This window comes from Brachyistius frenatus, unplaced genomic scaffold (assembly GCF_029030835.1).
Source record: "Brachyistius frenatus isolate BFR_SWC_R1_liver_20210118 unplaced genomic scaffold, ASM2903083v1 Contig_381, whole genome shotgun sequence".
Classification (NCBI taxonomy): domain Eukaryota; kingdom Metazoa; phylum Chordata; class Actinopteri; family Embiotocidae; genus Brachyistius; species Brachyistius frenatus.
This window is the reverse complement of record NW_027210980.1, coordinates 45,589-72,500: the sequence shown is the minus strand read 5'-3', so window position 1 is coordinate 72,500 and position 26,912 is coordinate 45,589. Positions and strand designations below refer to the sequence as shown.

Sequence of the window (26,912 nt, the reverse complement as noted above, 5' to 3'; positions counted from 1 at the left end):
TGGTGTTAGCCTGGTGTTAATCTGGTGTTAGCCTGGTGTTAGCCTGGTGTTAATCTGGTGTTAGCCTGGTGTTAGCCTGGTGTTAATCTGGTGTTAGCCTGGTGTTAGCCTGGTGTTAATCTGGTGTTAGCCTGGTGTTAGTCTGGTGTTAGCCTGGTGTTAATCTGGTGTTAGTCTGGTGTTAGCCTGGTGTTAATCTGGTGTTAGCCTGGTGTTAATCTGGTGTTAGCCTGGTGTTAGCCTGGTGTTAATCTGGTGTTAGTCTGGTGTTAGTCTGGTGTTAGTCTGGGTTAGGGTCCAACTCTACGCTGATGATGCGACGCTCTGAGAACCAGGCGTCGGCTGTTAAACTTGGCTTGTCCTCTGGTTTACAGACAGTCGTGTCCTTCGGCCGTCTTCTTCCTCTGTGGTGCCGGCTCGGTGTGAACAGCTGTGAATTATTCTGAAATCATCTTTGAGCTGCAGAGTTTTTATCTCATGCGGTTCCCATTAAATCTTATGTAACAGAGGGGATTGCGTAATGCAGCGGACTCTCATCAACGCCACACACATCCCATTGTTCCCTTCACGTTCAGCCGTTTCATTGCTCCTGACGGGGGATAACGAGGGGAATCCTCTTACGCCGGACATCAGATGATGTCCTTTGTCTGTTTAAATCTGTGGGGCTGCAGGCGGGTACACGACATGACTTCAATCCCATCAGGAGAATCAGCCTCATCACCAGCTGATCTCAGAGATCCTCGTTAGAGGATTTAATCAAACAGGAGGCTCACGTTCCAGCAGAAGAACCGTTCAATCCTCTGAAGCAATTTAAAGACTCGCAATCAAATGAGATTCTGAAAATGTAAATAAAACCAGAATGTGATGATTTGTATATTGAATATACTCATATTTAATTGAAAATAGTTCAAAGATACAAAAAATATCTACTCATTTTAAATTTGATGGCAGCAACACGTCTCTAAAACGTTGTGACAGGATCAACAAAAGATGGAAACGTTGTGTAACGCTAGAAAAACCACCTGGTGGAACATCTGACAACTAATGAGGTTACCATGGCAACAGATCAGTAACATGATTGGGTATAAAAAAAAGATGATTTCAGAGGCAGAGTCTCTCAGCAGTGAAGATGGGGAGAGGTTCATCACTCTGAAAGACTGTGTTGGAAAATAGTTCAACAATCTAAGAATAATGTTCCTCAACGTAAAACTACAAAGAATTAGTGGATTTCATCGTCTACGGTTCATAATATCATTAAAAGATTCAGAGAATCTGGAGAAATCTCTGAACACAAGGGACAAGGCTGGAAACCAATATTGGATGGTGGTGATCTTCGGGCCCTCAGGCAGCACTGCATTAAAAACACACTATTCTGGAGTGGAAATCACTGCATGGGCTCAGGAACACTTGTGAAAACCATCGTCTGTGAACACAGTTCATCGCTGCGTCCACAAATGCAGGTTAAAACTCTCCAAAGAAGAAACCAGATAGAAACATGATCCAGAAACACCGCCGCCTTCTCTGGACCGAGATCATTGAAGATGGACTGAGGTGAAATGGACAACTGTCCTGAGGTCTGATGGATCACAATCTGAGATTCTGTTTGGAAATCATGGACGCTGCATCCTCCAGGTTAAAGAGTCTCCTCTTTTGGGACCATCCAGCTTATTATCTGTGCAGAGATCAAAAGTAGTTTTAACCTGCATTTGTGGAAGTCTCTTTGAGCCCATGCAGTCATTTCCACTCCAGAATTGTGTCTGTTTTTACTGCAGTGCTGCCTGAGGGCCCGGAGATCTGAATCTTTGAAAAATCTAGAACTGTCGCCGCCTTCTCCGGTTCAGTGCCTTGCGGTGACCTCTGCTGTGGTCTGGTTCTGGTCCGATGACCTCCGTTGTGGTTCTGTCCCTGCAGGGTTCTGTATGAGGGAAAGGACCAGCTGAAACACGGCTGGTGCATCATCGAGACGACTCCGTACAGCCGCTCGGCCAGCCTGAGCTCGGGCGGCGCACCGACGGCCCACCGGGTCTTCGTGACGTACCGGCAGGCTCTGGACTCGCAGGGCCTCCACACGCTGGGTGTCACCGACATCGCCCTGCTGCTGCCCAGCAAGGGCGAGGTGGCACCGCACACCTTCTCTCGGGTCGACAAGAACCTGAACACTGGCATGGTGAGTACCGACGGACGGAGTCCTGCAGGGTGGAAACGAACGGACCTGTGTGCTCACGTGTTTCTTCCCGTGTTGGTCTGCAGTGGGGTCCGGCGCTGTACCTGTGCTACAAGAGAGCCGTGGCCAAAGCCAACGCGTTGGTCTACGAAGCCAGTGAGTATCTGACTCCGCTCACACTCAATATAGGTTATGTATATATATATGTTACATATATACGTTGTATATATACATTACATATATACGTTGTGTATATACGTTACATATATACGTTGTGTATATACGTTGTATAAAACGTTACATATATACGTTGTATATATACGTTACATATATACGTTGTGTATATACGTTACATATATACGTTGTGTATATACGTTGTATAAAACATTACATATATACGTTACATATATACGTTGTGTATACAGTGAACCCTCGTTTTTCGCGGGGGTTACGTTCCAAATAGAAACCGTGATAGGCGAAATCCGTGAAGTAGTAACCTTTATTTTTTTTACAATTATTATACAATGAAATACTCCATAATACACTGAAACCAAAGAACAAAACCTTTTTACAAGCCCAAGCATTTGTTTAACAAATAAAAGTACTGTATAAATGTTTTTTTTTTTACAAATAACTACTGTACTGTAAAATAATAATTTTAATCATCAATACGAACTGAAGGCTTCAAATTGCTGAGATCGGCACCGCCCCACTGCGACCCGAGTCATTGGATTAGAACGGGAGGAAATGAAAAATGATTATGAAAACAAATACAAAGTACAGTAGGACAAATAGTGACTCGTGTATTTCACTGCTCTTCTGACTGAGCCGCTGCATCCTGACTCCGCTCTGCAGCGGTTCTTTCTTCTAAAGCCGGCGGTGCAGGTGTGGTTTTTCGAGAGAAGAACATAGTTATCGGTAGTTGTTGTCGCTCTTTTTTCTTCTGGGCAAAAAGATTCTTATAAACCGACATGCCACCATCGATTATTTTTAATTTGGCAAGCTGTTTTACGTACGTGTACATATTAAACCGCAACGTTATTGACAAACAGGTAGAGAAGAAGCGGAGAGACTGTTTAGCCAATCAGAATGCAGAACACAATGCACGATGCAAATCCGTGAAGCAGCGAGACCGTGAAAGGTGAACCGCGTTATAGCGAGGGGTCACTGTATATGTTACATATATACGTTGTGTATATACGTTGTATAAAACGTTACATATATACGTTACATATATACGTTGTATATATACGTTACATATATACGTTGTGTATATACGTTACATATATACGTTGTGTATATACGTTGCATATATATGTTACATATATGCGTTGTATATATACGTTACATATATACGTCACATATACGTTGTATATATACGTTACATATATGCGTTACATATATACGTTACATATATGCGTTACATATATACGTTGTATATATACGTTACATATATGCGTTACATATATACGTTGTATATATGCGTTACATATATACGTTGTGTATATACGTTGTATATATGTTATATATACACATTGTATTTATACGTTGTGTATATACGTTGCATATGTACGTTATATATGCACATTGTATATATACATTATATATATGTTACATATATACGTTGTGTATATACGCTGTATATACGTTACATATATACGTTGCGTATATACGTTACGTATATACGTTACATATATACGTTACATGTTTCATATATATATGTTACATGTTATATATATGTTGTATATATACGTTATGTGTTTCATATACAGTGGGTACGGAAAGTATTCAGACCCCTTTAAATTTTTCACTCTTTGTTTCATTGCAGCCATTTGCTAAAATCAAAAAAGTTCATTTTATTTCTCATTAATGTACACTCAGCACCCCATCTTGACAGAAAAAAACAGAAATGTAGAAATTTGTGCAAATTTATTAAAAAAGAAAAACTGAAATATCACATGGTCATAAGTATTCAGACCCTTTGCTCAGTATTGAGTAGAAGCACCCTTTTGAGCTCGTACAGCCATGAGTCTTCTTGGGAATGATGCAACAAGCTTTTCACACCTGGATTTGGGGATCCTCTGCCATTCTTCCTTGCAGATCCTCTCCAGTTCCATCAGGTTGGATGGTGAACGTTGGTGGACAGACATTTTCAGGTCTCTCCAGAGATGCTCCATTGGGTTTAGGTCAGGGCTCTGGCTGGGCCAGTCAAGAATGGTCACAGAGTTGTTCCGAAGCCACTCCTTTGTTATTTTAGCTGTGTGCTTCGGGTCGTTGTCTTGTTGGAAGGTGAACCTTCGGCCCAGTCTGAGGTCCAGAGCACTCTGGAAGAGGTTTTCTTCCAGGATATCTATGTACTTGGCCGCATTCATCTTTCCTTCAATTGCAACCGGTCGTCCTGTCCCTGCAGCTGAAAAACACCCCCATAGCATGATGCTGCCACCACCATGTTTCACTGTTGGGATTGTATTGGGCAGGTGATGAGCAGTGCCTGGTTTTCTCCACACATACCGCTTAGAATTAACGCCAACAAGTTCAATCTTGGTCTCATCAGACCAGAGAATCTTATTTCTCATAGTCTGGGAGTCCTTCATGTGTTTTTTGGCAAACTCTATGCGGGCTTTCATATGTCTTGCACTGAGGAGAGGCTTCCGTCGGGCCACTCTGCCATAAAGCCCCGACTGGTGGAGGGCTGCAGTGATAGTTGACTTTGTGGAACTTTCTCCCATCTCCCTACTGCATCTCTGGAGCTCAGCCACAGTGATCTTTGGGTTCTTCTTTACCTCTCTCACCAAGGCTCTTCTCCCACGATGGCTCAGTTTGGCTGGACGGCCAGGTCTAGGAAGAGTTCTGGTCGTCCCAAACTTCTTCCATTTAAGGATTATGGAGGCCACTGTGCTCTTAGGAACCTTGAGTGCTGCAGAAATTATTTTGTAACCTTGGCCAGATCTGTGCCTTGCCACAACTCTGTCTCTGAGCTCCTTGGACAGTTCCTTCGACCTCATGATTCTCATTTGCTCTGACATGCACTGTGAGCTGTAAGGTCTTATATAGACAGGTGTGTGCCTTTCCTAATCAAGTCCAATCAGTTTAATTAAACACAGCTGGACTCCAATGAAGGAGTAGAACCATCTCAAGGAGGATCAGAAGAAATGGACAGCATGTGAGTTAAATATGAGTGTCACAGCAAAGGGTCTGAATACTTATGACCATGTGATATTTCAGTTTTTCTTTTTTAATAAATTTGCACAAATTTCTACATTTCTGTTTTTTTCTGTCAACATGGGGTGCTGAGTGTACATTAATGAGAAATAAAATGAACTTTTTTGATTTTAGCAAATGGCTGCAATGAAACAAAGAGTGAAACATTTAAAGGGGTCTGAATACTTTCCGTACCCACTGTATATACATTGTATATATACGTTATATATGTTACATATATATGTTGCATATATACGTTGTATATATACATTATATGTGTTTCATATATATACATTACATATATATATTGTATATATACGTTACATATATGTTGCATATATACGTTGTATATATACATTATATATATGTTTCATGTTTCATATATGTACGTTACATATATATGTTACATGTATACGTTGTATATTTGTCCCTCTCCGTGTCGCTGCAGGTCTGATCAGCCGCTACCCGGAGGTCGACTTGGAGGCGTTCCCGCTGCCCGAGTCGGTTCCAGTGTTCTGCCTGCCGATGGGCGTCACCGTGGAGAGCTGGCCGCTCAACACTAAGTACCAGCTGCCCGTCTTCTCCACCTTCGTCCTCACCTCCGCCTGCGGGGACAAGGTGGGCGGGGCTACAACACACACACACACACGCAACAAACATTTTGTTATTGTTTACAAATATTCTTTATATAAAAATATATAATAAAACAAACTGATGCATCCTTAAATGTTAAATCTTTAGTTGACTTATGATTTCCGACTAAAATCTGTGTATTCATCACATTTCAGCTCCAACAAAGAAATATTTTCAAAAATATTCATTCAATGATCCAATATTTTCTTTCTTTTTTTCTTCTCTCCAGTTAATCATTACTGAAGCTTACATTTCAACATTTATTTATTATTTTGTATTTTGGAAAATATTACACTGAAACTTTTCCCCTGTGAGCAGGTTTAACCTCCGACAGGAAACAGGAAGTAGAATGTTGCCCTGCAGGGTTTGTGCAGGAAAACTCATTTTACGCTTTTCAATTGAAAATATGCAGATTCACATAATTTATTTTTAATATTATTGTTTCTATGTCTGTGCAAAAATTTTCCAAAAAGCTTCAGTAGATAAAAAACACAACAACCAAACGTTAATTTGATGCTCACCACAAAGATTCTAAGATTAATAATAAAAACTACTCTGCAGGCTGCAACATGAGCTTCATTTTTAACCTGTTTTTAATGACTGAAACACAGAAAGCTTTATGAACTGTGTCTGCAGCACAAAGTAGGAAAAGATGACAAGAAATACAAAAAAAAGGACAAAAAAGAAACGATGTTTAGAATCGCAGAAATCAGGGAAACGCTTCTGAAAATCTCCCTCGGAGTGAATCCGACGCTTTGTTTTGAACCCCGGGTGGATCTCAAGCTGCCGTTCCTCCTGCAGGTCTACGGCGCAGCGATCCAGTTCTACGAGTCGTTCCCCCGCGAGCTGCTGTCGGAGCGGCAGAGCGTTCGGCTCGGTCTGCTCAGCGTGGTCGACCGGCGGCCGATCACCAACCGCAGCCTCCAGGCCAAGAAGAGCATCTGCGTTCTGTCCCACTGGCCCTTCTTCACCGTCTTCCAGAAGTTCCTCACCTTCGTCTACAGATATTCCATCTCCGGGCCGCAAGTCCTGCCGCTGGAGAAGTCCGTCACTCCTGGTTTTACCCGTGTCTCTGTGTCTGCTTTTAAAACCAGCTTTTTCTGAAGGGACTTCTGCACTGACGTCTGGATGTTTGTTTCAGGGAGATTTTAGATGTTTACAACTGATAAAAATACATCCTGCAGCAGAACTATTGAATATTCACTGCTTTAAATGACGTATTATTGATTGATTGATTGATTGATCGATTGATTGACTAGATGTCTTCCTGTTTGTGTGTCTCTGTAGACATGTCTCCAGCTTCATGCACAACGTCCCGTTTCCTTCCCCGCAGCGTCCTCGCATCCTCGTTCAGGTATGGGCCAGTGCTAGAATGGATCAGCGGGAGGGACGCCATCCTGTGATTGGTTGTGTTGGGATTGTTTAGAGTTATGCTGCGTTGCTATGGAACCGGGAGTTCACAATTTCTGACAGTTGGTCAAAAAAATGTTTGAAAATTTCCCTTGACCTACAATTTTTTGCTGATTCCTGCAACTTTACTGCGATAGAATCAGTTAAAACTCTACAAATTACAAAGATTATAATTTTTTTTTTGAAAAGGTGCCACAAAATCAAACTTATTTTATTTGAACAGTCACTAAATAAAAACTGATTCGTATTAATGTTCGGGACCAGTTAACCCTGAAACAACCAGTTTCCGGCAGCGTCCCTCCGGCTGATCCAATCATTTGTTTTTTATTCATCACATTTACGATGATGTAAATTATTGAACTTAAAGAACATTAATAATTTAACATCCTGACAACAGTAATTAAAAGTCTCACCTCTGACTTTCATCCTTCACTTCCTCCTCCAACAGGAAGTAGGCGGCCACCAGGTGGCAGAATAAACCGGGTAACTCCGCCCACTCAGAATCAATCCCTTTATTTATTGATCGCTCCACGTTTCCTAGTTTAATCCTTTAATTCATGCTGATGTAGTTTTACTTGATTGAGTTGCATGAAGGTGGTAAATTAGTGTTTTCTTTAACGTCTTCCTGCAGCGCCCCCTGCTGTGTGTTTACACAACAAACAAATATCTAATTAACAAGAAATAAATACATGAGAGCAGCTGCAACTTAAAGTTTATAAGCTAGTTTTGTTTTGTATTTTGTATTATTTTGATTACATCTTGTTTCTAAAAGCCTCCATTTGTTGACACTAACAATTATATTTAAAAAAAATCACATGACTGGATTCATGATTATAAATTATTAACCTTAAAAAAGAGGAATGAAAAACATCAGAATCTAAAATCAGCTGCTGCAGAAAGACATTAAAAAAAAGAGAAATTTTTTTCATAATTTAGAAAAATTTCAAGAAAATTTCAATGAGCACAGATTTCTCCAATCAGTCTGTTGTCAAAGGTAATTAAACTGTAATTATTTAATGCAGTGTTTATATGCAGGCTTCCCACTGGTCCTGAAATATCCTGGAATTTTAAAAAATAATTATTTTCATCAGTTTTTGGTTAAAAAATCAGATTTTTTTTTTTTTTTTTTTTTTTGTCCTGAAAACCTCTGAACGAGTAAATAAAGCTCACAAACTGCCGGGAATAAAAATCATGTGGCTGGATTTTGTCTGTTTTTCATTAATGATCTAACCCTAACCCTTAAAAAAATTTCCCCTCGGGGATTAATAAAGTATATACCTACCTACCTAAATTCTACTTTTTATCAGTTTGACCTCTGACCTTTGACCCTGAGTGGGAACCCTGTGTATGATGTTTTAAAGATGTTTTTTCATTTCTATATTTCTGCCGTCATCGGAGGCTCAGCTGAAGAGTCAGACAGGAAACACCAGAGTGAGGAAGACGAGGCTCCAACAGGCCTCCTGCTGGTCTGAAAACTACTGTGGTGAAACGTGTTGTTTTTAACACGTCTGGCAGACGGTCTCGTTTCACTCGAACTGGGTTTTCTCTCGTGATGTGAAGCAGCATCAGAAGTATGAAGGCTTAACGTCCCCTGAAGTGATGCAAACCTGACTGTGTGTGTCTTGCAGCTCTCTCCGTACGACAACCTGCTGCTCTGCCAGCCGGTCTCCTCCCCCCTCCCCCTCAGGTCAGTTCACTGTTCAGACACACCCCTCGTCACGGCAACAGCATCACAAACTCACACACACACACACACACCAACTGCACAACACGTAGAAGTGGTTGGACAGAGCTGGTTTTTGATCCACCGCTAGCAGTTTCCCCCTGTTTCCAGTCTTTGTGCTAAGCTACGCTAACCGCCTCCGGACTGCAGCAAAAGACATCCGAACGTCTTAAAGAACACATTTTCTAAAATGTCGAAGTGTGTGTGTGTGTGTGTGTGTATGTGTGTGTGTGTGTTACAGCGGTGCGAGCTTCCTGAAGCTGCTCCAGAACCTCGGCCCGGAGAACGCCTGCACGCTGCTGCTGGCCGTCCTCACAGAACACAAACTGCTGCTGCACTCGCTGAGACCCGACGTCCTGACGTCCGTCAGCGAGGCGCTTGTCTCCGTACGACACACACACACACACACACACACACGCACGCACACACACACACACACACACACACACACGCGTGCGCGCTCCAAACGTGACTTTTCTTGGTCTTTAGTTTTTTTAATATTTTGTTGGTTACTCTTTAATAAAAAATTAAAGTTAGTTGCTGTTGTATTTAAAGACATCGAGGCAAATTTAAAAAATAATAAGCAAATAAACAAGACGGTTAAAACAAATAAAATAAAAATTCTGGTTCAGAAGAAAATCTGAATAAATAGAACAAAAGCTTTATTTATATATATTTATAATTATTTATAGATATTTATATTCAGGCATTACAACATTTGAAACATAAAATAAAATTTTATGAAATGAAAGGAATTTTTTTTCATTTCATTTTATAACAGATAACAGCGATTACACATAAAAACATCACATGACAATGATCTGAATATTAGTTGGTAAATATTTTACACATGAAATTTGCCTGTTCTTCGCCGTGTACGGAATTCTCCTGACCCCCGTGTCCTGTCTCTGACCCCTGACCCCCGTGTCCTGTCTCTGACCCCTGACCCCCGTGTCCTGTCTCTGACCCCTGACCCCCGTGTCCTGTCTCTGCAGATGAGCTTCCCGCTGCGCTGGCTCTGCCCCTACATCCCTCTGTGTCCGCTGCAGATGGCCGACGTGCTGCTGGCGCCGATGCCGTTCATCGTGGGCGTCCACTCCAGCTACTTCGACCTGTACGACCCCCCGACCGATGTGGTGTGCGTCGACCTGGACACCAACACCATCTTCCAGTGGGTCCATCAGCACACTGACCTCCTCACTCATTCACTGAAACCAGGAAACCAAAACAAAATGATGTTTATTAGCGTTGCAACACTTTACGATAAGTGTACGTTAATTAACTGTTAATGAATGCAGTAATAAGCATTAACTAATGTTAATTGGCAGGTAATTAAAGTATACAAGCATTTATAAATGGTGTTCACTAAGGAATTGATTTATGCATTATTTAATAGATTATAAAGATGCTTTTTGTAGTAATAAGCATCATATTAAGCATTAATTAACAGTTAATTAACAGTAATAGGCATCAATTAACGGTTCCTCCTGATGAAATTGCTTTGTGAACTTCATGACATGTTAATTGATATTTATCAACCACATATTTAGATATTAGTTAAAACCTTTATAAACCCTGAATACATGTTAAAAAGAGACATTAGATACCGGTTAGTTAATGTTTATTTTTGTATTAATTACCTGGTTGTTATTTTGTATTACTTTTTCTACGACTGTCAATAGGATCTTTAAAAATAATGCATAAATCTATACTTAATAAGTGAACAGGAACATCAATAATAAATGACTATATAGACGTTAGTTACACATTAATTAACTGTTAGTTAATGCTTATTATAGAATTAATTAATGAACCCTTGTTGTAAAGTGTCACTTGTTGGACGATCAATCAACTAACGAGTTGCAGCTCTAAAAAGAACTTGTTTATTTTAATTGGTTAAAATCTCTGCTGCTTAACTGTTTCAAATGTTTGCTGAAATTTTGACCTTTGACCTATATAGTGTTCGTCACCGTCACGGTTTTCCCCTTTTTCAATGTCTCAGATCGGAGGATAAGAAGCCGTTGTCATGGCGATCGTTACCCAGGAAGCATGGCAAGACTCTGTTCAACTCGCTCACCAACCTCCACAAGACCCTGGAGAAGAGTGAGTGTCGCCCCCGGAAACGGAAACGGCGTGAAAAATAGAATATACCAAATTTTTTTGATGTAGTTAAAGGATGAATTCGGATGAAATTGAAAGTACGAGACTTGAATATTTTCGGTGCCTGACTCGCCTCTCGCGGCTGCAGTTTGCACCCCCGTCCAGGAGGAGGCGACGCTGGAGTTCCTGCTGACCGACTACGACCAGATCTACCGGCGCCAGAAGCAGCTGGAGCTGGAGATCCAGGAGGCCTTCCTGCGCTTCATGAGCTGCCTGCTGCGAGGATACCGGACCTTCCTGCTGCCCATCACCACGGCGCCGTCCGACACCACTACCGACTGCAGCTCGCTCTTCAACCTGCAGGGTGCGCCGCTCGCAGACGGACAGGAAGCTGTCCTGGTTTTTCCTCCGCCATGTCGTCCTTTTGTATGTTTATTTCTAATGTCTCTTCCTCCCGAAGGCTTCCTGAAGTCTCGCGACCGAACGCAGCAGAAACTCTACGGCCAGCTGACGAGAACGCAGATGTTCACGCAGTTCATCGAGGAATGCTCCTTCGTCAGCGACCGCCACGCCTGCCTCGAGTTCTTCGACGAGTGTGTCCAGAAGGTTGGAGCCGTTTCTTCTTCAGTCCCGCCAGCGGGTCACGTGATGAACGTCTCACCTGTGGTATTGTTGTTGTTGTTGATGTCATTGATGTTGTTGTTGTTGCGGTGAGCAGGTGGACGTAGAGAAGCCGGAGGACGTGCGGCTGATCGACCTGGACGAGACTCACAGCGGAGAACACACCGTCTTCATCATGCCTCCCGAAGAACCGCAGGAATCCGACGGGTCCGAGAGCCCCGCCCCCTACAGGTACGAGAGCTCCGCCCCTTAAAGGTACACTTTTACCCTCCTTGTCCCACTGTCGTCACTCAGGTTTCAAAGCCTGACGTGAGACTGCCTGTTTTAACAATTTAAATCTTCAGCAGAGAAACAATCAGAACGCTCAGTGTTTAAAACGGTCTGTGAGCTAGCAAGCAGCTAACAATGCTAACAATCATTTTATTGATGCAGCTTTAAAACTTGACTGCCTGTTTTAATCTTCCAGCTACGAGACGTTCCCCACGTTGAAACCGGAACTGTTCGACCGACCCCACGACCAGCTGCGGGTCCCGACCAAAGGCAGCGCCCCCAGTAGCCCCGCCCCCCGCCGCACCAAACAGGTGACGTAGACATGTTGTTCGGGTCCTTCAGCTCCAGAGATTGTCGCTGTGACCCAGTTCTCCTCGTTAACAGACTTCCTGTGTTTCATTTTAATTTCATGAATCCGTATCAATATTTCACTGCTCATCCAATATTCAGAGGCCGCAGACTGTCGCCGTTTAATACTGAACAACAGTCAGTTACATGTAGAACACAACGAGGACTTCAGTCAGTCATCTGCATCAAAACACGGGAATTTAAATTCATATTTTTTATGGACAAATCAAATAAAAAAATGTAGTATTCAATGAAACATGTTATTACTAACTATGAAGAGTGAAAAATAGTTTTTAAATGTGCTTTCAGCTGTAAAAAAAAAAAAAAAGGGAGGTTTGGAAGATATTTTTATAAATTACAAAAAAACAGCAGCTCTGAGAAACTTTTGATTTCACATATTTTGAAATTGTCAAGTTTTCAGTAATTGAGAGTTTGTGATACAGACTTCCACCCAGCAGGGGGCGCTGCAGGAGCATGTTATGAACGCAGCCGTGTTGGTGTGTGTTGACAACAGTCTGTTTATAAAGTGTTCGTAGCTTCAGGTCTGTAAAATGGTTCCGATCCAGAAGTGTCTTCAGCTGCAATACCAGCGAGTGCCACTAGAGGTCGGCTCCAAAAAGCCTCCAGTTCACAAACCAACGATGACCTCTAGATAATAAAAAGTTTGAAAGCCCCTCCCCCTTGACGTCCTGTCATGTGACCCGTGCAGGAGATCAAGCTGGCCCAGAAGCGAGCCCAGAAGTACTCGGCGGTGCCGGACATGTGGTCCAAGTGCCTGCTGGGTCACTGCTACGGGCTCTGGTTCATCTACCTGCCCACCTTCGTCCGCGCCGAGAGCGCCAAGGTGCGCGCCCTGAACACGGCCTACGATGTGCTCAAACACATGGAGAACCGCAAAGTGGTGCTGCCGGACGAGGTGAGCTGCGCACGGGGGCCGAAGGTCATTTGGACCTGTCAGATGTTGATGATGTTCTGTTTGTTTCATTTTCTGTTTTTGTCTCTTAACGTCCTGAAATCTAAAAAACAGAAAAAAAAACAGACCTGGTTTTGATCCAGGCTAGCAGTTTCCACCCGTTTCAAGTGTTTATGCTAAGCTAGGCTAACCGTCGATTAAAAATACATCTGGACATCTCAAAGAACAAACTCATTTTCAAAAATGTTGAACTGTGTGTGTGTGTGTGTGTGTGTGTGTGTGTGTGTGTGTGTGTGTGTGTGTGTGTGTGTGTGTGTGTTTCAGGTGTGTTACCGGATCCTGATGCAGCTCTGTGGTCTCTACGGTCAGCCGGTTCTCGCTGTTCGAGTCCTGCTGGAGATGAAGAAGGCAGGAATCACCCCGAATACCATCACCTACGGATACTACAACAAGGTCACACACACACACACACACACACACACACACACACACACACACACACACACACACACACACTTACCGTCACTCTGCACCATAAACTGAATATAAAAGTGGACGTAGCTTCATAATTACATATTAAGACTCAAACACGGCTACGTTTTGGGGCGGGGCTCTTTGATTGACAGGCCCGGGGCGCAGTAGGGTTTCCTGTAGATGTGGGCGGGGCTCCGACAGGTGACGTTATTGTTGGTTGTCGCTTGATCATTTTTGTCCTCTGTCCCCAGGCGGTGCTGGAGAGCAAGTGGCCGTCCACCAATCAGGGCGGACGTCTCCGCTGGGCCAAGCTGAGGAACGTCCTGTTGGCCGTGGCCCAGTTCAGGCAGCCAATCAGACAGCGACAGAAGAGCGGCTCGGTGGGGTCGCGGGCAGGTCAGCAATATTTCAGTGAATGATGTCAGACAGAGCTGAGCGTCATCGATCGGAGGGGGAGGAGTCTCACTGCAGTCGGTACTTTAATTTGGATAGGTCGGAAAGCAGGAAGTGAAGTTCAGATTCGTTTCCGATCGATGATGCCGTGCGATCGATTGATTTGAATCTTTTTATCAATATTTTACAAACCAAGTGTTGCTGATCGTTCCTGTTTTTTCATGTTAAAGATGCCATGACGGAACCTGACCTGAGGCCACGCCCCCATTCCTCTCTGATTCGGCAGTCCAGCTGGAGCGGTCTGAGTGACAGCTCCAGTCACGAGTCTCTGACTGGTCCGCTGGTGAAGAGCAACAGTCTGAACAGCATGAAGACGCCCAGCGACAGTAAGAGACACGCCCCCACCCCCCCGTCTTCCTGGCGCCGGCGTCGGGTTGCGGATCCGTTCTCCGAGGTAAACCATGTTCTGACCCGTCTGTCTGTTCTGTGTCTCAGATGTCAAGCTGTGCAGGAAGACGATCCTCCGTAACGCCGGCACCAACGACTGCGGGGACACCGTCTCCAGGAAACCTCCGCTGGGACGCAGGGACACCTCGACTCCGCCTCCAGTGCCCCCCGGAGGAGTTCTGGTCCGCCGGAGTCAAGTCTGCCTCTCCAACTTCTACAAGGAGTGTGCCGAGTCGGCGGATTCAGAACCGGACTGCAGCTGCCAGCCGGCCGAGAGAGACGGCAGGTTGGTCCACTTACCAGGTTCTGGTCCTGGACTCAGAGTTTCATACCTGTTCTCCCTGATATCACCTGTTCTCTCTGATCTCACCTGTTCTTTCTGATCTCACCTGTTCTCCTTGATCTCACCTGTTCTCCCTGATATCACCTGTTTTCTCTGATCTCACCTGTTCTCTCTGATCTCACCCGTTCTCTCTGATATCACCTGTTCTCTCTGATATCACCTGTTCTCCCTGTTCTCCCTGATATCACCTGTTCTCCCTGATCTCACCTGTTCTCCCTGATATCACCTGTTTTCTCTGATCTCACCTGTTCTCCCTGATATCACCTGTTTTCTCTGATCTCACCTGTTCTCCCTGATCTCACCCGTTCTCTCTGATATCACCTGTTCTCCTTGATCTCACCTGTTCTCCTTGATCTCACCTGTTCTCTCTGATCTCACCTGTTCTCCTTGATCTCACCTGTTCTCTCTGATCTCACCTGTTCTCTCTGATCTCACCTGTTCTCCCTGATCTCACCTGTTCTCTCTGATCTCACCTGTTCTCCTTGATCTCACCTGTTCTCTCTGATCTCACCTGTTCTCTCTGATCTCACCTGTTCTCCTTGATCTCACCTGTTCTCTCTGATCTCACCTGTTCTCCCTGATCTCACCTGTTCTCTCTGATCTCACCTGTTCTCTCTGATCTCACCTGTTCTCTCTGATATCACCTGTTCTCTCTGATCTCACCTGTTCTCCTTGATCTCACCTGTTCTCTCTGATCTCACCTGTTCTCTCTGATCTCACCTGTTCTCTCTGATCTCACCTGTTCTCTCTGATCTCACCTGTTCTCTCTGATCTCACCTGTTCTCTCTGATCTCACCTGTTCTCTCTGATCTCACCTGTTCTCTCTGATCTCACCTGTTCTCTCTGATCTCACCTGTTCTCCCTGATCTCACCTGTTCTCTCTGATCTCACCTGTTCTCTCTGATCACCTGTTCTCCCTGATCTCACCTGTTCTCTCTGATCTCACCTGTTCTCTCTGATCTCACCTGTTCTCTCTGATCTCACCTGTTCTCTCTGATCTCACCTGTTCTCCCTGTTCTCCCTGATATCACCTGTTCTCCTTGATCTCACCTGTTCTCTCTGATCTCACCTGTTCTCCTTGATCTCACCTGTTCTCTCTGATCTCACCTGTTCTCTCTGATCTCACCTGTTCTCTCTGATATCACCTGTTCTCTCTGATCTCACCTGTTCTCCTTGATCTCACCTGTTCTCTCTGATATCACCTGTTCTCCCTGATCTCACCTGTTCTCTCTGATCTCACCTGTTCTCCTTGATCTCACCTGTTCTCCTCTGATCTCACCTGTTCTCTCTGATCTCTGTTCTCTCTGATCTGTTCTCTCTGATCTCACCTGTTCTCTCTGATCTCACCTGTTCTCCTTGATCTCACCTGTTCTCTCTGATCTGTTCTCTCTGATGTTCTCTCTGATCTCACCTGTTCTCTCTGATCTCACCTGTTCTCTCTGATCTCACCTGTTCTCTCTGATCTCACCTGTTCTCTCTGATCTCACCTGTTCTCCTTGATTCTCTCTCTGATCTCACCTGTTCTCTCTGATCTCACCTGTTCTCTCTGTTCTCCCTGATCTCACCTGTTCTCTCTGATCTCATCTCTCTGACCTGTTCTCTCTGATCTCACCTGTTCTCTCTGATCTCACCTGTTCTCCTTGATCTCACCTGTTCTCTCTGATCTCACCTGTTCTCTCTGATCTCACCTGTTCTCCTTGATCTCACCTGTTCTCTCTCTCTGATCTCACCTGTTCTCTCTGATCTCACCTGTTCTCTCTGATCTCACCTGTTCTCTCTGATCTCACCTGTTCTCTCTGATCTCACCTGTTCTCTCTGATCTCACCTGTTCTCTCTGATCTCACCTGTTCTCCTTGATCTCACCTGTTCTCTCTGATCTCACCTGTTCTCCTTGATCTCACCTGTTCTCTCTGATCTCACCTGTTCTCTCTGATCTCACCTGTTCTCCCTGATCTCACCTGTTCTCTCTGATCTCACCTGTTCTCCCTGATCTCACCTGTTCTCTCTGATCTCACCTGTTCTCTCTGATCTCACCTGTTCTCCCTGAACTCACCTGTTCTCCCTGATATCACCTGTTTTCTCTGATCTCACCTGTTCTCTCTGATCTCACCTGTTCTCCTTGATCTCACCTGTTCTCTCTGATCTCACCTGTTCTCCTTGATCTCACCTGTTCTCTCTGATCTCACCTGTTCTCTCTGATCTCACCTGTTCTCTCTGATATCACCTGTTCTCTCTGATCTCACCTGTTCTCCTTGATCTCACCTGTTCTCTCTGATCTCACCTGTTCTCTCTGATCTCACCTGTTCTCTCTGATCTCACCTGTTCTCTCTGATCTCACCTGTTCTCTCTGATCTCACCTGTTCTCCCTGAACTCACCTGTTCTCCCTGATATCACCTGTTTTCTCTGATCTCACCTGTTCTCCCTGAGCTCACCTGTTCTCTCTGATCTCACCTGTTCTCCCTGTTCTCCCTGATATCACCTGTTCTCCCTGATCTCACCTGTTCTCCCTGATCTCACCTGTTCTCTCTGATCTCACCTGTTCTCCCTGATCTCACCTGTTCTCTCTGATCTCACCTGTTCTCCCTGATATCACCTGTTCTCCCTGATCTCACCTGTTCTCCCTGATATCACCTGTTCTCTCTGATCTCACCTGTTCTCCCTGATCTCACCTGTTCTCCCTGATCTCACCTGTTCTCTCTGATCTCACCTGTTCTCTCTGATCTCACCTGTTCTCCCTGATATCACCTGTTCTCTCTGATCTCACCTGTTCTCTCTGATATCACCTGTTCTCCCTGAGCTCACCTGTTCTCCCTGTTCTCCCTGATATCACCTGTTCTCCCTGATCTCACCTGTTCTCCCTGATCTCACCTGTTCTCTCTGATCTCACCTGTTCTCCCTGATATCACCTGTTCTCTCTGATCTCACCTGTTCTCTCTGATCTCACCTGTTCTCCCTGATATCACCTGTTCTCTCTGATCTCACCTGTTCTCCCTGATCTCACCTGTTCTCTCTGATCTCACCTGTTCTCTCTGATCTCACCTGTTCTCCCTGATCTCACCTGTTCTCTCTGATCTCACCTGTTCTCTCTGATATCACCTGTTCTCCCTGAGCTCACCTGTTCTCCCTGTTCTCCCTGATATCACCTGTTCTCCCTGATCTCACCTGTTCTCCCTGATATCACCTGTTCTCTCTGATCTCACCTGTTCTCCCTGATATCACCTGTTCTCCCTGATCTCACCTGTTCTCCCTGATATCACCTGTTCTCTCTGATCTCACCTGTTCTCCCTGATCTCACCTGTTCTCCCTGATCTCACCTGTTCTCCCTGATCTCACCTGTTCTTCAGACCTGCGGGGACTCGAGACTCGTCCGGCAGGAACAAAGTCGTAGACGAGAACTACAACAACGTGTCGTCTCCGAGCCGTGGCGGGCTGGCGGGGAAACTGCAGCAGCTGCTTACGCCGACCCGAAACCGAGTGTCGGTGCGACGAACTGCCAGCGTGGACGACCGGCGGCCGGGAGGAGGAGGAGGAAAAGGAGGAGGGGGGGGTGGGGGAGGAGTACGAAGAGTATCTGAGCAGAGGCAGTCCAGGAAGGCTCAAATGGCCGAAACTCTGCTGAAAGCCAAAGAGAGGCTGGTCAGCGCCACGTCTGAGGTGACGCGTGTTCTTTATCACGTGTTCTTCATCACGTGTTCTTCATCACGTGTTCTTCACCTGTCGCCATGTTGTCTCCCCTCAGAGCTCGCTATCGGTAGGAAGTGACCTCGACTTGACGGACACGCCCACCCCAGCGTATCCTCTGCGCCGGTCCTGGGACGCCAACCAGGAGACGGCGGGGATGGAGGTAACCGGGTCGTCGGGAGGGGAGGTCGTCTGTGGGTGTGGCGGTGACCTCTGACCCCTGCTGTCTTCTGTGCCTCCAGGTGTTGATGTCCAGCTGCTCGCTGTGTCGCAGCTGCAACTCGTTGGTGTACGACGAGGAGATCATGGCCGGCTGGACATCGGACGACTCCAACCTGAACTCGTCCTGCCCGTTCTGCTCCGCCTCCTTCGTCCCCTTCCTGAACGCTGAGATCTGCGACCTCGGACCCGTCAGCAGGTACGAACCTCAGACCGTTTAGAAAAATGTTCGAAGTCTCGGTGCAGCACCGCCGAGGGCCACTACGGGGCAAATATGCAACAACAAGAAGTTCTGATGTGTCCTCTGTCCCGTCCTCTCAGTGCGGAGCGCGGCAACTGGAACCTGGAGGACGAGGTGGAGAGCGCCGTGCGGCCCCCTGGTGGTCACGAGGCATCACTGCGGTCGCAGTGTAACGGGCTGAGCGATGACTCCGCCTCCGAGACCAGCAGCTACTCCGACAACAGCAGAACCACCACGGTAACGGCTCTCACACGGCTCACGTGTCATCTTCCGTCTTCCCGCCCCCCTTTTTCTGTCTCGCTGATGGACTCCGCCCCCTTTTTACCTCAGGGTTCGTCAGTGGGCGGGGCTCCGCAGGTGACAGTGGCCTACCTGAGCCCTCTGGTTCTGAGGAAGGAGCTGGAGAGTCTGCTGGAGAACGAGGGCGACGTGGTTCTGGCCCAGCCGCAGTTCTTGGACAGCCACTCCATCATCTTCTGGAACCTGGTCTGGTACTTCCAGCGGCTTGGCCTGCCGAGTCACCTGCTACAGCTGGTCAGGGCGTCGGCGCTGGTCAGCCAGTACTCTCAGGTAACACCTTCTCTCAGGTAACACCTACACTCAGGTAACACCTACACTCAGGTAACACCTTCTCTCAGGTAACACCTTCTCTCAGGTAACACCTACACTCAGGTAACACCTACACTCAGGTAACACCTACTCTCAGGTAACACCTTCTCTCAGGTAACACCTACTCTCAGGTAACACCTTCTCTCAGGTAACACCTACACTCAGGTAACACCTACACTCAGGTAACACCTACACTCAGGTAACACCTGCTCTCAGGTAACACCTTCTCTCAGGTAACACCTACTCTCAGGTAACACCTTCTCTCAGGTAACACCTGCTCTCAGGTAACACCTACACTCAGGTAACACCTACACTCAGGTAACACCTGCTCTCAGGTAACACCTACACTCAGGTAACACCTACTCTCAGGTAACACCTACACTCAGGTAACACCTACACTCAGGTAACACCTGCTCTCAGGTAACACCTACACTCAGGTAACACCTACTCTCAGGTAACACCTTCTCTCAGGTAACACCTACACTCAGGTAACACCTGCTCTCAGGTAACACCTACTCTCAGGTAACACCTTCTCTCAGGTAACACCTACACTCAGGTAACACCTACACTCAGGTAACACCTACTCTCAGGTAACACCTTCTCTCAGGTAACACCTTCTCTCAGGTAACACCTACACTCAGGTAACACCTACACTCAGGTAACACCTACACTCAGGTAACACCTGCTCTCAGGTAACACCTTCTCTCAGGTAACACCTACTCTCAGGTAACACCTTCTCTCAGGTAACACCTACACTCAGGTAACACCTACACTCAGGTAACACCTGCTCTCAGGTAACACCTTCTCTCAGGTAACACCTACTCTCAGGTAACACCTTCTCTCAGGTAACACCTGCTCTCAGGTAACACCTACACTCAGGTAACACCTACTCTCAGGTAACACCTACTCTCAGGTAACACCTACACTCAGGTAACACCTACACTCAGGTAACACCTTCTCTCAGGTAACACCTACACTCAGGTAACACCTGCTCTCAGGTAACACCTACACTCAGGTAACACCTACTCTCAGGTAACACCTACTCTCAGGTAACACCTACACTCAGGTAACACCTACACTCAGGTAACACCTGCTCTCAGGTAACACCTTCTCTCAGGTAACACCTACACTCAGGTAACACCTGCTCTCAGGTAACACCTGCTCTCAGGTAACACCTACACTCAGGTAACACCTACTCTCAGGTAACACCTACTCTCAGGTAACACCTACTCTCAGGTAACACCTACACTCAGGTAACACCTACACTCAGGTAACACCTTGTCTCAGGTAACACCTTCTCTCAGGTAACACCTTCTCTCAGGTAACACCTTCACTCAGTACTTATTCATGTAAACCGTCATCATGTGTGTTGTATGTTTCTCAGTCGGAGAACACAGAAGTGAGGGTCCGCCTCCTCTGGGACACCCTGACCCCCGACACGGACCAGTGGCCCCCCCTCTATGTCCTCTGGAGGATCCACAGTAAGACACACCGTGTTCACACCGACTGATACCAGAACTTTTAAGGAGCCCTCCAGCTGTGATTCTGCTCCTCCTCCACCAGGTGGCGTCCCAATGAGGAACCACAGCTGGCGGAGACACAACCACCCATTTACCCTTTCCTTCCTGGAGGAGGTGCTGCGCTGGGTCGGCATGAACGAGGTCCACAAGGCCGTCACGCTCTTCCTGGACACGCTGTCCAAACAGCCCGGTTCTCCGAGGATCCAAAGGTGAGCTCACACAGAACCTTCATCACAACAGAGAACCTTCATCACAACACAGAACCTTCATCAGAACCTTCATCACAACAGAGAACCATCATCAGAACCTTCATGACTGCTGTTTGTTGTTATTTTGTTCATCAGTGAATGTTTGTGTGTTTTGTGTCGACAGGAGTTTGTACAGAGAGTTCCTCTTCCTCACTCTGGCAGCGATGGGCAAAGACCACGTTGGTAAGTCTGACCGACTCCCAGGATGAAGCACGTGATCCTTCTCCTGATCCTTCTTCTGATCCTTCTCCTGATCCTTCTCCTGATCCTTCTCCTGATCCTTCTCCTGATCCTTCTCCCGATGCTTCTTCTGATCCTTCTCTTGATCCTTCTCCTGATCCTTCTCCTGATCCTTCTCCCGATCCTTCTCCCGATCCTTCTCCTGATCCTTCTCCTGATCCTTCTCCTGATCCTTCTCCTGATCCTTCTCCTGATCCTTCTCCTGATCCTTCTCCTGATCCTTCTTCTGATCCTTCTCCTGATCCTTCTTCTGATCCTTCTCCTGATCCTTCTTCTGATCCTTCTCCTGATCCTTCTTCTGATCCTTCTCTTGATCCTTCTCCTGATCCTTCTCTTGATCCTTCTTCTGATCCTTCTCATGATCCTTCTCCTGATCCTTCTCCTGATCCTTCTCCTGATACTTCTTCTGATCCTTCTCCTGATCCTTCTCCTGATCCTTCTCTTGATCCTTCTCTTGATCCTTCTCATGATCCTTGTCATGATCCTTCTCATGATCCTTCTCCTGATCCTTCTCCTGATCCTTCTCTTGATCCTTCTCTTGATCCTTCTCTTGATCCTTCTCCTGATCCTTCTCCTGATCCTTCTCCTGATCCTTCTCATGATCCTTCTCATGATCCTTTTCATGATCCTTCTCCTGATCCTTCTCCTGATCCTTCTCTTGATCCTTCTCCCGATGCTTCTTCTGATACTTCTTCTGATCCTTCTCCTGATCCTTCTCCTGATCCTTCTCCTGATCCATCTCCCGATGCTTCTTCTGATACTTCTCCTGATCCTTCTCCTGATCCTTCTCCTGATCCATCTCCTGATCCATCTCCTGATCCTTCTTCTGATCCTCCTCATGATCCTTCTCCTGATCCTTCTCCTGATCCTTCTCCTGATACTTCTTCTGATCCTTCTCCCGATGCTTCTTCTGATCCTTCTCTTGATCCTTCTCCTGATCCTTCTCCCGATCCTTCTCCTGATCCTTCTCCTGATCCATCTCCTGATCCTTCTTCTGATCCTTCTCATGATCCTTCTCCCGATCCTTCTCCTGATCCTTCTCCTGATCCTTCTCCCGATGCTTCTTCTGATCCTTCTCTTGATCCTTCTCCCGATCCTTCTCCTGATCCTTCTCCCGATCCTTCTCCTGATCCTTCTCCTGATCCTTCTCCCGATCCTTCTCCTGATCCTTCTTCTGATCCTTCTCCCGATGCTTCTTCTGATACTTCTTCTGATCCTTCTCCTGATCCTTCTCCTGATCCTTCTCCTGATCCATCTCCTGATCCTTCTCCTGATCCTTCTCCTGATCCTTCTCCTGATACTTCTTCTGATCCTTCTCCCGATGCTTCTTCTGATCCTTCTCTTGATCCTTCTCCTGATCCTTCTCCCGATCCTTCTCCTGATCCTTCTCCTGATCCTTCTCCTGATCCTTCTCATGATCCTTCTCCTGATCCTTCTTCTGATCCTTCTCCTGATCCTTCTCCTGATCCTTCTTCTGATCCTTCTCCCGATCCTTCTCCTGATCCTTCTCCTGATCCTTCTCCTGATCCTTCTCTCGATCCTTCTCCTGATACTTCTTCTGATCCTTCTCCTGATCCTTCTCCTGATCCTTCTCTTGATCCTTCTCCTGATCCTTCTTCTGATCCTTCTCTTGATCCTTCTCCTGATCCTTCTCCTGATACTTTTTCTGATCCTTCTCCTGATCCTTCTCCTGATCCTTCTCTTGATCCTTCTCCTGATCCTTCTCCTGATCCTTCTCTCGATCCTTCTCCTGATACTTCTTCTGATACTTTTTCTGATCCTTCTCATGATCCTTCTCATGATTTAACACCATGTCCTGATAATAATCTATCTCTCTGTCCGTCTCCAGCTGCCTTCGATAAGAAGTACAAGGCGGCGTACTCGCGTCTCAGCGGGACTCTGAGTCGGGAGGAGCTCCGGAGGAAGCGAGCTCAGCCTCTGAGCCCCAAAGCGGTGGACTGCAGACGCAGCTTCCACCCGCCGCTGGAGTGCTGAGTGACCTCTAACCCCTCTGTCCCTCTGGGGGGAGAGGGCCCTGCTGCCTTCACCCGCCGCCTGCACTCCTCACCTCTCTGCTGCCTCCTGGTGGACATCAGAATTACACGCTCCTTCTCCTCCTCCTCCTCCTCCTCCTCCTCCTCTGTCTGAACCAGCTGCTCTTCGCCTCCATCACCTCCTGAGTCGGTCCGAGAGCGTCTGAGGGAACCAACCGAGGGAGCTGGTCAGGAGTTCTTCTCTCCGTTTGAAATTTTATTGGGATTAAAACGACCACAGAAGAAGAAGCTTCGCAGCTCTGATGTTGTTTGTAGAAACAGGAAATCCTCCAGGAAGTCGTTCGACGAGGTCGGAAAGGGTTGAAACTGTTTCTCTAACATGATCAAAGTGGTTGTAAAAGTCAGAATCCCACATTTCACCGTTTGGAACGCGTCGAGTCTCAGAAAGAAAAAAAAAAGGGATTAAACTGAAACTGCTCGCTGCAACGTCCACGTTTCCCAGAAGAACAAAAGTCAGATGAAGAAGATGATAAAGAAGACTCAGCCCTCCAAAACATCATAACATGATTTCATCAACAGGATGTTTAGAGTCCAGAAGAGATCCATCAGCTCCTTCAGGACCTGGACCTCCTTAAAGACCTGGACCTCCTTCAGGACCTCCTTCAGGACCTGGATCTCCTTAAAGATCTGGACCTCCTTCAGGACCTCCTTCAGGACCTGGACCTCCTTAAAGACCTGGACCTCCTTCAGGACCTGGATCTCCTTAAAGACCTGGACCTCCTTCAGGACCTGGACCTCCTTCCGGACGTCCAGCTTTCTTTTTTTCGTCAGCTTTGAGGGAAAAATTCAACTTCCTGTTTGAACAAAGATCTTATTTTGGCGGGGAGGATGTCGGGGTCGATGGAGGGGAAGAAGAAGAAAGTCTTAAACATCCTGCGTCCGAACTGTTAGCAGCTGGAGATGTGAAACTCATCAGATGTGAAATCTGTACGATGACGTGTAGATAAAGTTATTTGAGACTCGGTGCAATAACGTGATGAAGACCAGGACTCAGTTGCAGAAAATGTTCCGGAGGATTTAACGGACACCGTGTCGTGTTTTGAAAACCTCAGTCTTCAGCTCTGAGCGTCTGATTCAGGATCAGAGATTTTCAAAGGAAAACGTCAGTCTGATAACGTTATTAAATATTATTAAAAGTGAATCCAGCTGTTATCAGAAATGATCTGCAGCTGTTTCCATCCAGATGTGGCTCAAACTTTAACAAACGTGTGTTTCCTTCCTCCGGTGTTCATATTTTTATGCACAACCTGAAAATGTTCTTTAAAAACCGGAGGATGGAAACTCGTTACGATCTGTCGATCCACAACTTCCTGATAAAAAAATTAAAATGTCATAATATTAATGACCGTAATTTGTGCAGCTGCTCGAAATAGCGCGTAATTCCCCATCAGTCCACTAGAGGTCACAAGATTGCGCGATAAAGTGACGTGGATTTCTTTTAATCACGTGTTTTTTTCACATCTGCTGTGGGACGAACGGTTTGGAATTTATACAATAAAGCAATAAAATCATATTTATTAAACGTGATGATCTTCACGTCCCGAACCAGACGCTCAGCGGGCGGAGCGCTGTGGAGCATGCTCAGTGTGACCCGACCTGATGCACGTTCACCTTCCTGTCCGTCTGTTTGTTTGTTTGTTTGTTTGTTGTTGACTGGCAGAGTAACCAACAGTTTGCTCCGCGGCACATCGGCAGCAGCTTCCGGGTTTCAAACCAGAGACTTCACGTCCTGTCGAGTTCAGTCACACTCAGATTTTATTAATTCAATATAAACACATTAACACGTTAGATATCACAGCAAAGTGTGTAATTCACCCTCCAGTCCACCAGAGGGCAGCGTGAAAAACACATGGTCACGATTAGGTTAAAAACCACGCGATTACGTTCAGGAACACAAAACCACATATTTACGTTTACGAAAGCAAAACCATGTGGTGACATATAGGAAAATAAATCGTGGTTCAGTTTATGAAAACATTTCTTCAAAGAAATCTGCGTTGTTTTTTCCTCGCAGATTCGAACCACCACACGCTGCCCTCTGGTGGACTGGCAGGTGTATTACACACTTTGGCTGCACTGTTTTTTTTTTAAGTTACTCTTCATACAAAAGTAACTGAATGGAAACTGTAGTTTCAGTGAGTTCTTCTGCTCTTCCGTGATCGATCAGGCGTCCGATCAGCTCCGTGATCGATCCGTTTCTGTTTCATTATTTTCATCAATAACTTCATGAAAGCAGCAAAGTGTCACCAGACGAACGGATCAGAGGACGATGAGCAGTCCTGAATATACCGAGCGTGTTTCTGCGAACTCATTTTACACGAAGCATCGACTGTAGACGTCTGCTGTTGAAACTTTTATTGATCTGTGATCGTTTGTTTGTGTCTGCTGAGGAGTCGGTGAGCGAAGGACTCTGAGGATGGATCCGACCGACGAGGTCGTCAACAGCCTCTCAAACAAACAGCCGATTCAGCCTCTGACTTCTGGGTGTTTTATTGGTCGAGTGAGTTGCAGTCAGACGAGACGAGTGTATTTAAAACTGATTATTGTGTTTGCTGTTGTAATTTATATCCGGCTGTGATTTCTGTTGTTTTTGTTTTTTTAAGAAAACACAAAAAATAAAAGTCAGCGTAGAGGCTGAGACGTCCGCGTGCTGCTTCGTTTCTAAAGGAGAAAAATAACATTCATTCATTATTTGATATGTATTTATTTGTCATTAATATCATCCAGTTACCATACAGGTTTAAATCCGATATTCCCTTCAAAATAAAATTTAAGCATCTTAAGAACTCAAAGGAGAAATAACAGTGATGTAATGAAGTATATAAATCACAGATAGAACATGAATGAAGTCATAGTTTTAAGTTTTGACTCACACACAGCGATGATGTCAATTATATGTATATTTAATATATACTGCATGTTGTCTGAAACTGGTTTGTTCAGGTAAGTTGTATTTGAGCCGATACAGGAATGGATGTCTTTGCACCGACTCGGGGCCCGCAGGCTTCAAGTGGCCCCACACAGTGTGCAGATCCTCTGATTTCATTGGAGTAAAAATT

At 45.8% G+C, this 26,912-nt stretch overlaps 2 protein-coding genes across 3 annotated transcripts in view; one reads left to right on the top strand and one right to left on the bottom strand.

Annotated features, from left to right (window-relative positions):
- dennd4b (DENN/MADD domain containing 4B) overlaps positions 1-26,493 on the top strand; it is a 43,936-nt gene extending 17,443 nt beyond the window's left edge. For both annotated transcript variants that reach the window (XM_069724546.1, XM_069724547.1), the window contains exons 3-29: positions 1,912-2,167; positions 2,251-2,320; positions 5,814-5,983; positions 6,800-7,041; positions 7,286-7,352; positions 9,037-9,095; positions 9,373-9,517; positions 10,127-10,302; positions 11,134-11,234; positions 11,380-11,595; positions 11,692-11,837; positions 11,950-12,083; positions 12,319-12,433; positions 13,180-13,386; positions 13,708-13,836; positions 14,109-14,253; positions 14,481-14,636; positions 14,746-14,983; positions 18,386-18,695; positions 18,781-18,885; positions 18,965-19,140; positions 19,263-19,419; positions 19,513-19,752; positions 21,176-21,272; positions 21,355-21,520; positions 21,684-21,742; positions 23,649-26,493. In XM_069724546.1, the coding sequence (XP_069580647.1) occupies positions 1,912-2,167; positions 2,251-2,320; positions 5,814-5,983; positions 6,800-7,041; positions 7,286-7,352; positions 9,037-9,095; positions 9,373-9,517; positions 10,127-10,302; positions 11,134-11,234; positions 11,380-11,595; positions 11,692-11,837; positions 11,950-12,083; positions 12,319-12,433; positions 13,180-13,386; positions 13,708-13,836; positions 14,109-14,253; positions 14,481-14,636; positions 14,746-14,983; positions 18,386-18,695; positions 18,781-18,885; positions 18,965-19,140; positions 19,263-19,419; positions 19,513-19,752; positions 21,176-21,272; positions 21,355-21,520; positions 21,684-21,742; positions 23,649-23,794 (4,228 nt within the window). In that variant the 3' untranslated portion in view covers positions 23,795-26,493. The remainder of the gene's footprint in view (positions 1-1,911; positions 2,168-2,250; positions 2,321-5,813; positions 5,984-6,799; positions 7,042-7,285; positions 7,353-9,036; positions 9,096-9,372; positions 9,518-10,126; positions 10,303-11,133; positions 11,235-11,379; positions 11,596-11,691; positions 11,838-11,949; positions 12,084-12,318; positions 12,434-13,179; positions 13,387-13,707; positions 13,837-14,108; positions 14,254-14,480; positions 14,637-14,745; positions 14,984-18,385; positions 18,696-18,780; positions 18,886-18,964; positions 19,141-19,262; positions 19,420-19,512; positions 19,753-21,175; positions 21,273-21,354; positions 21,521-21,683; positions 21,743-23,648) is intronic.
- LOC138636502 (nipped-B-like protein B) lies at positions 22,140-23,612 on the bottom strand (the record flags this gene model as incomplete). The annotated part of the gene is made up of 1 exon (XM_069724544.1): positions 22,140-23,612. A coding segment is annotated over exon 1 (1,473 nt), but the record flags the coding sequence as incomplete, so codon positions are not given.
- Positions 26,494-26,912: the final 419 nt, after the last annotated feature.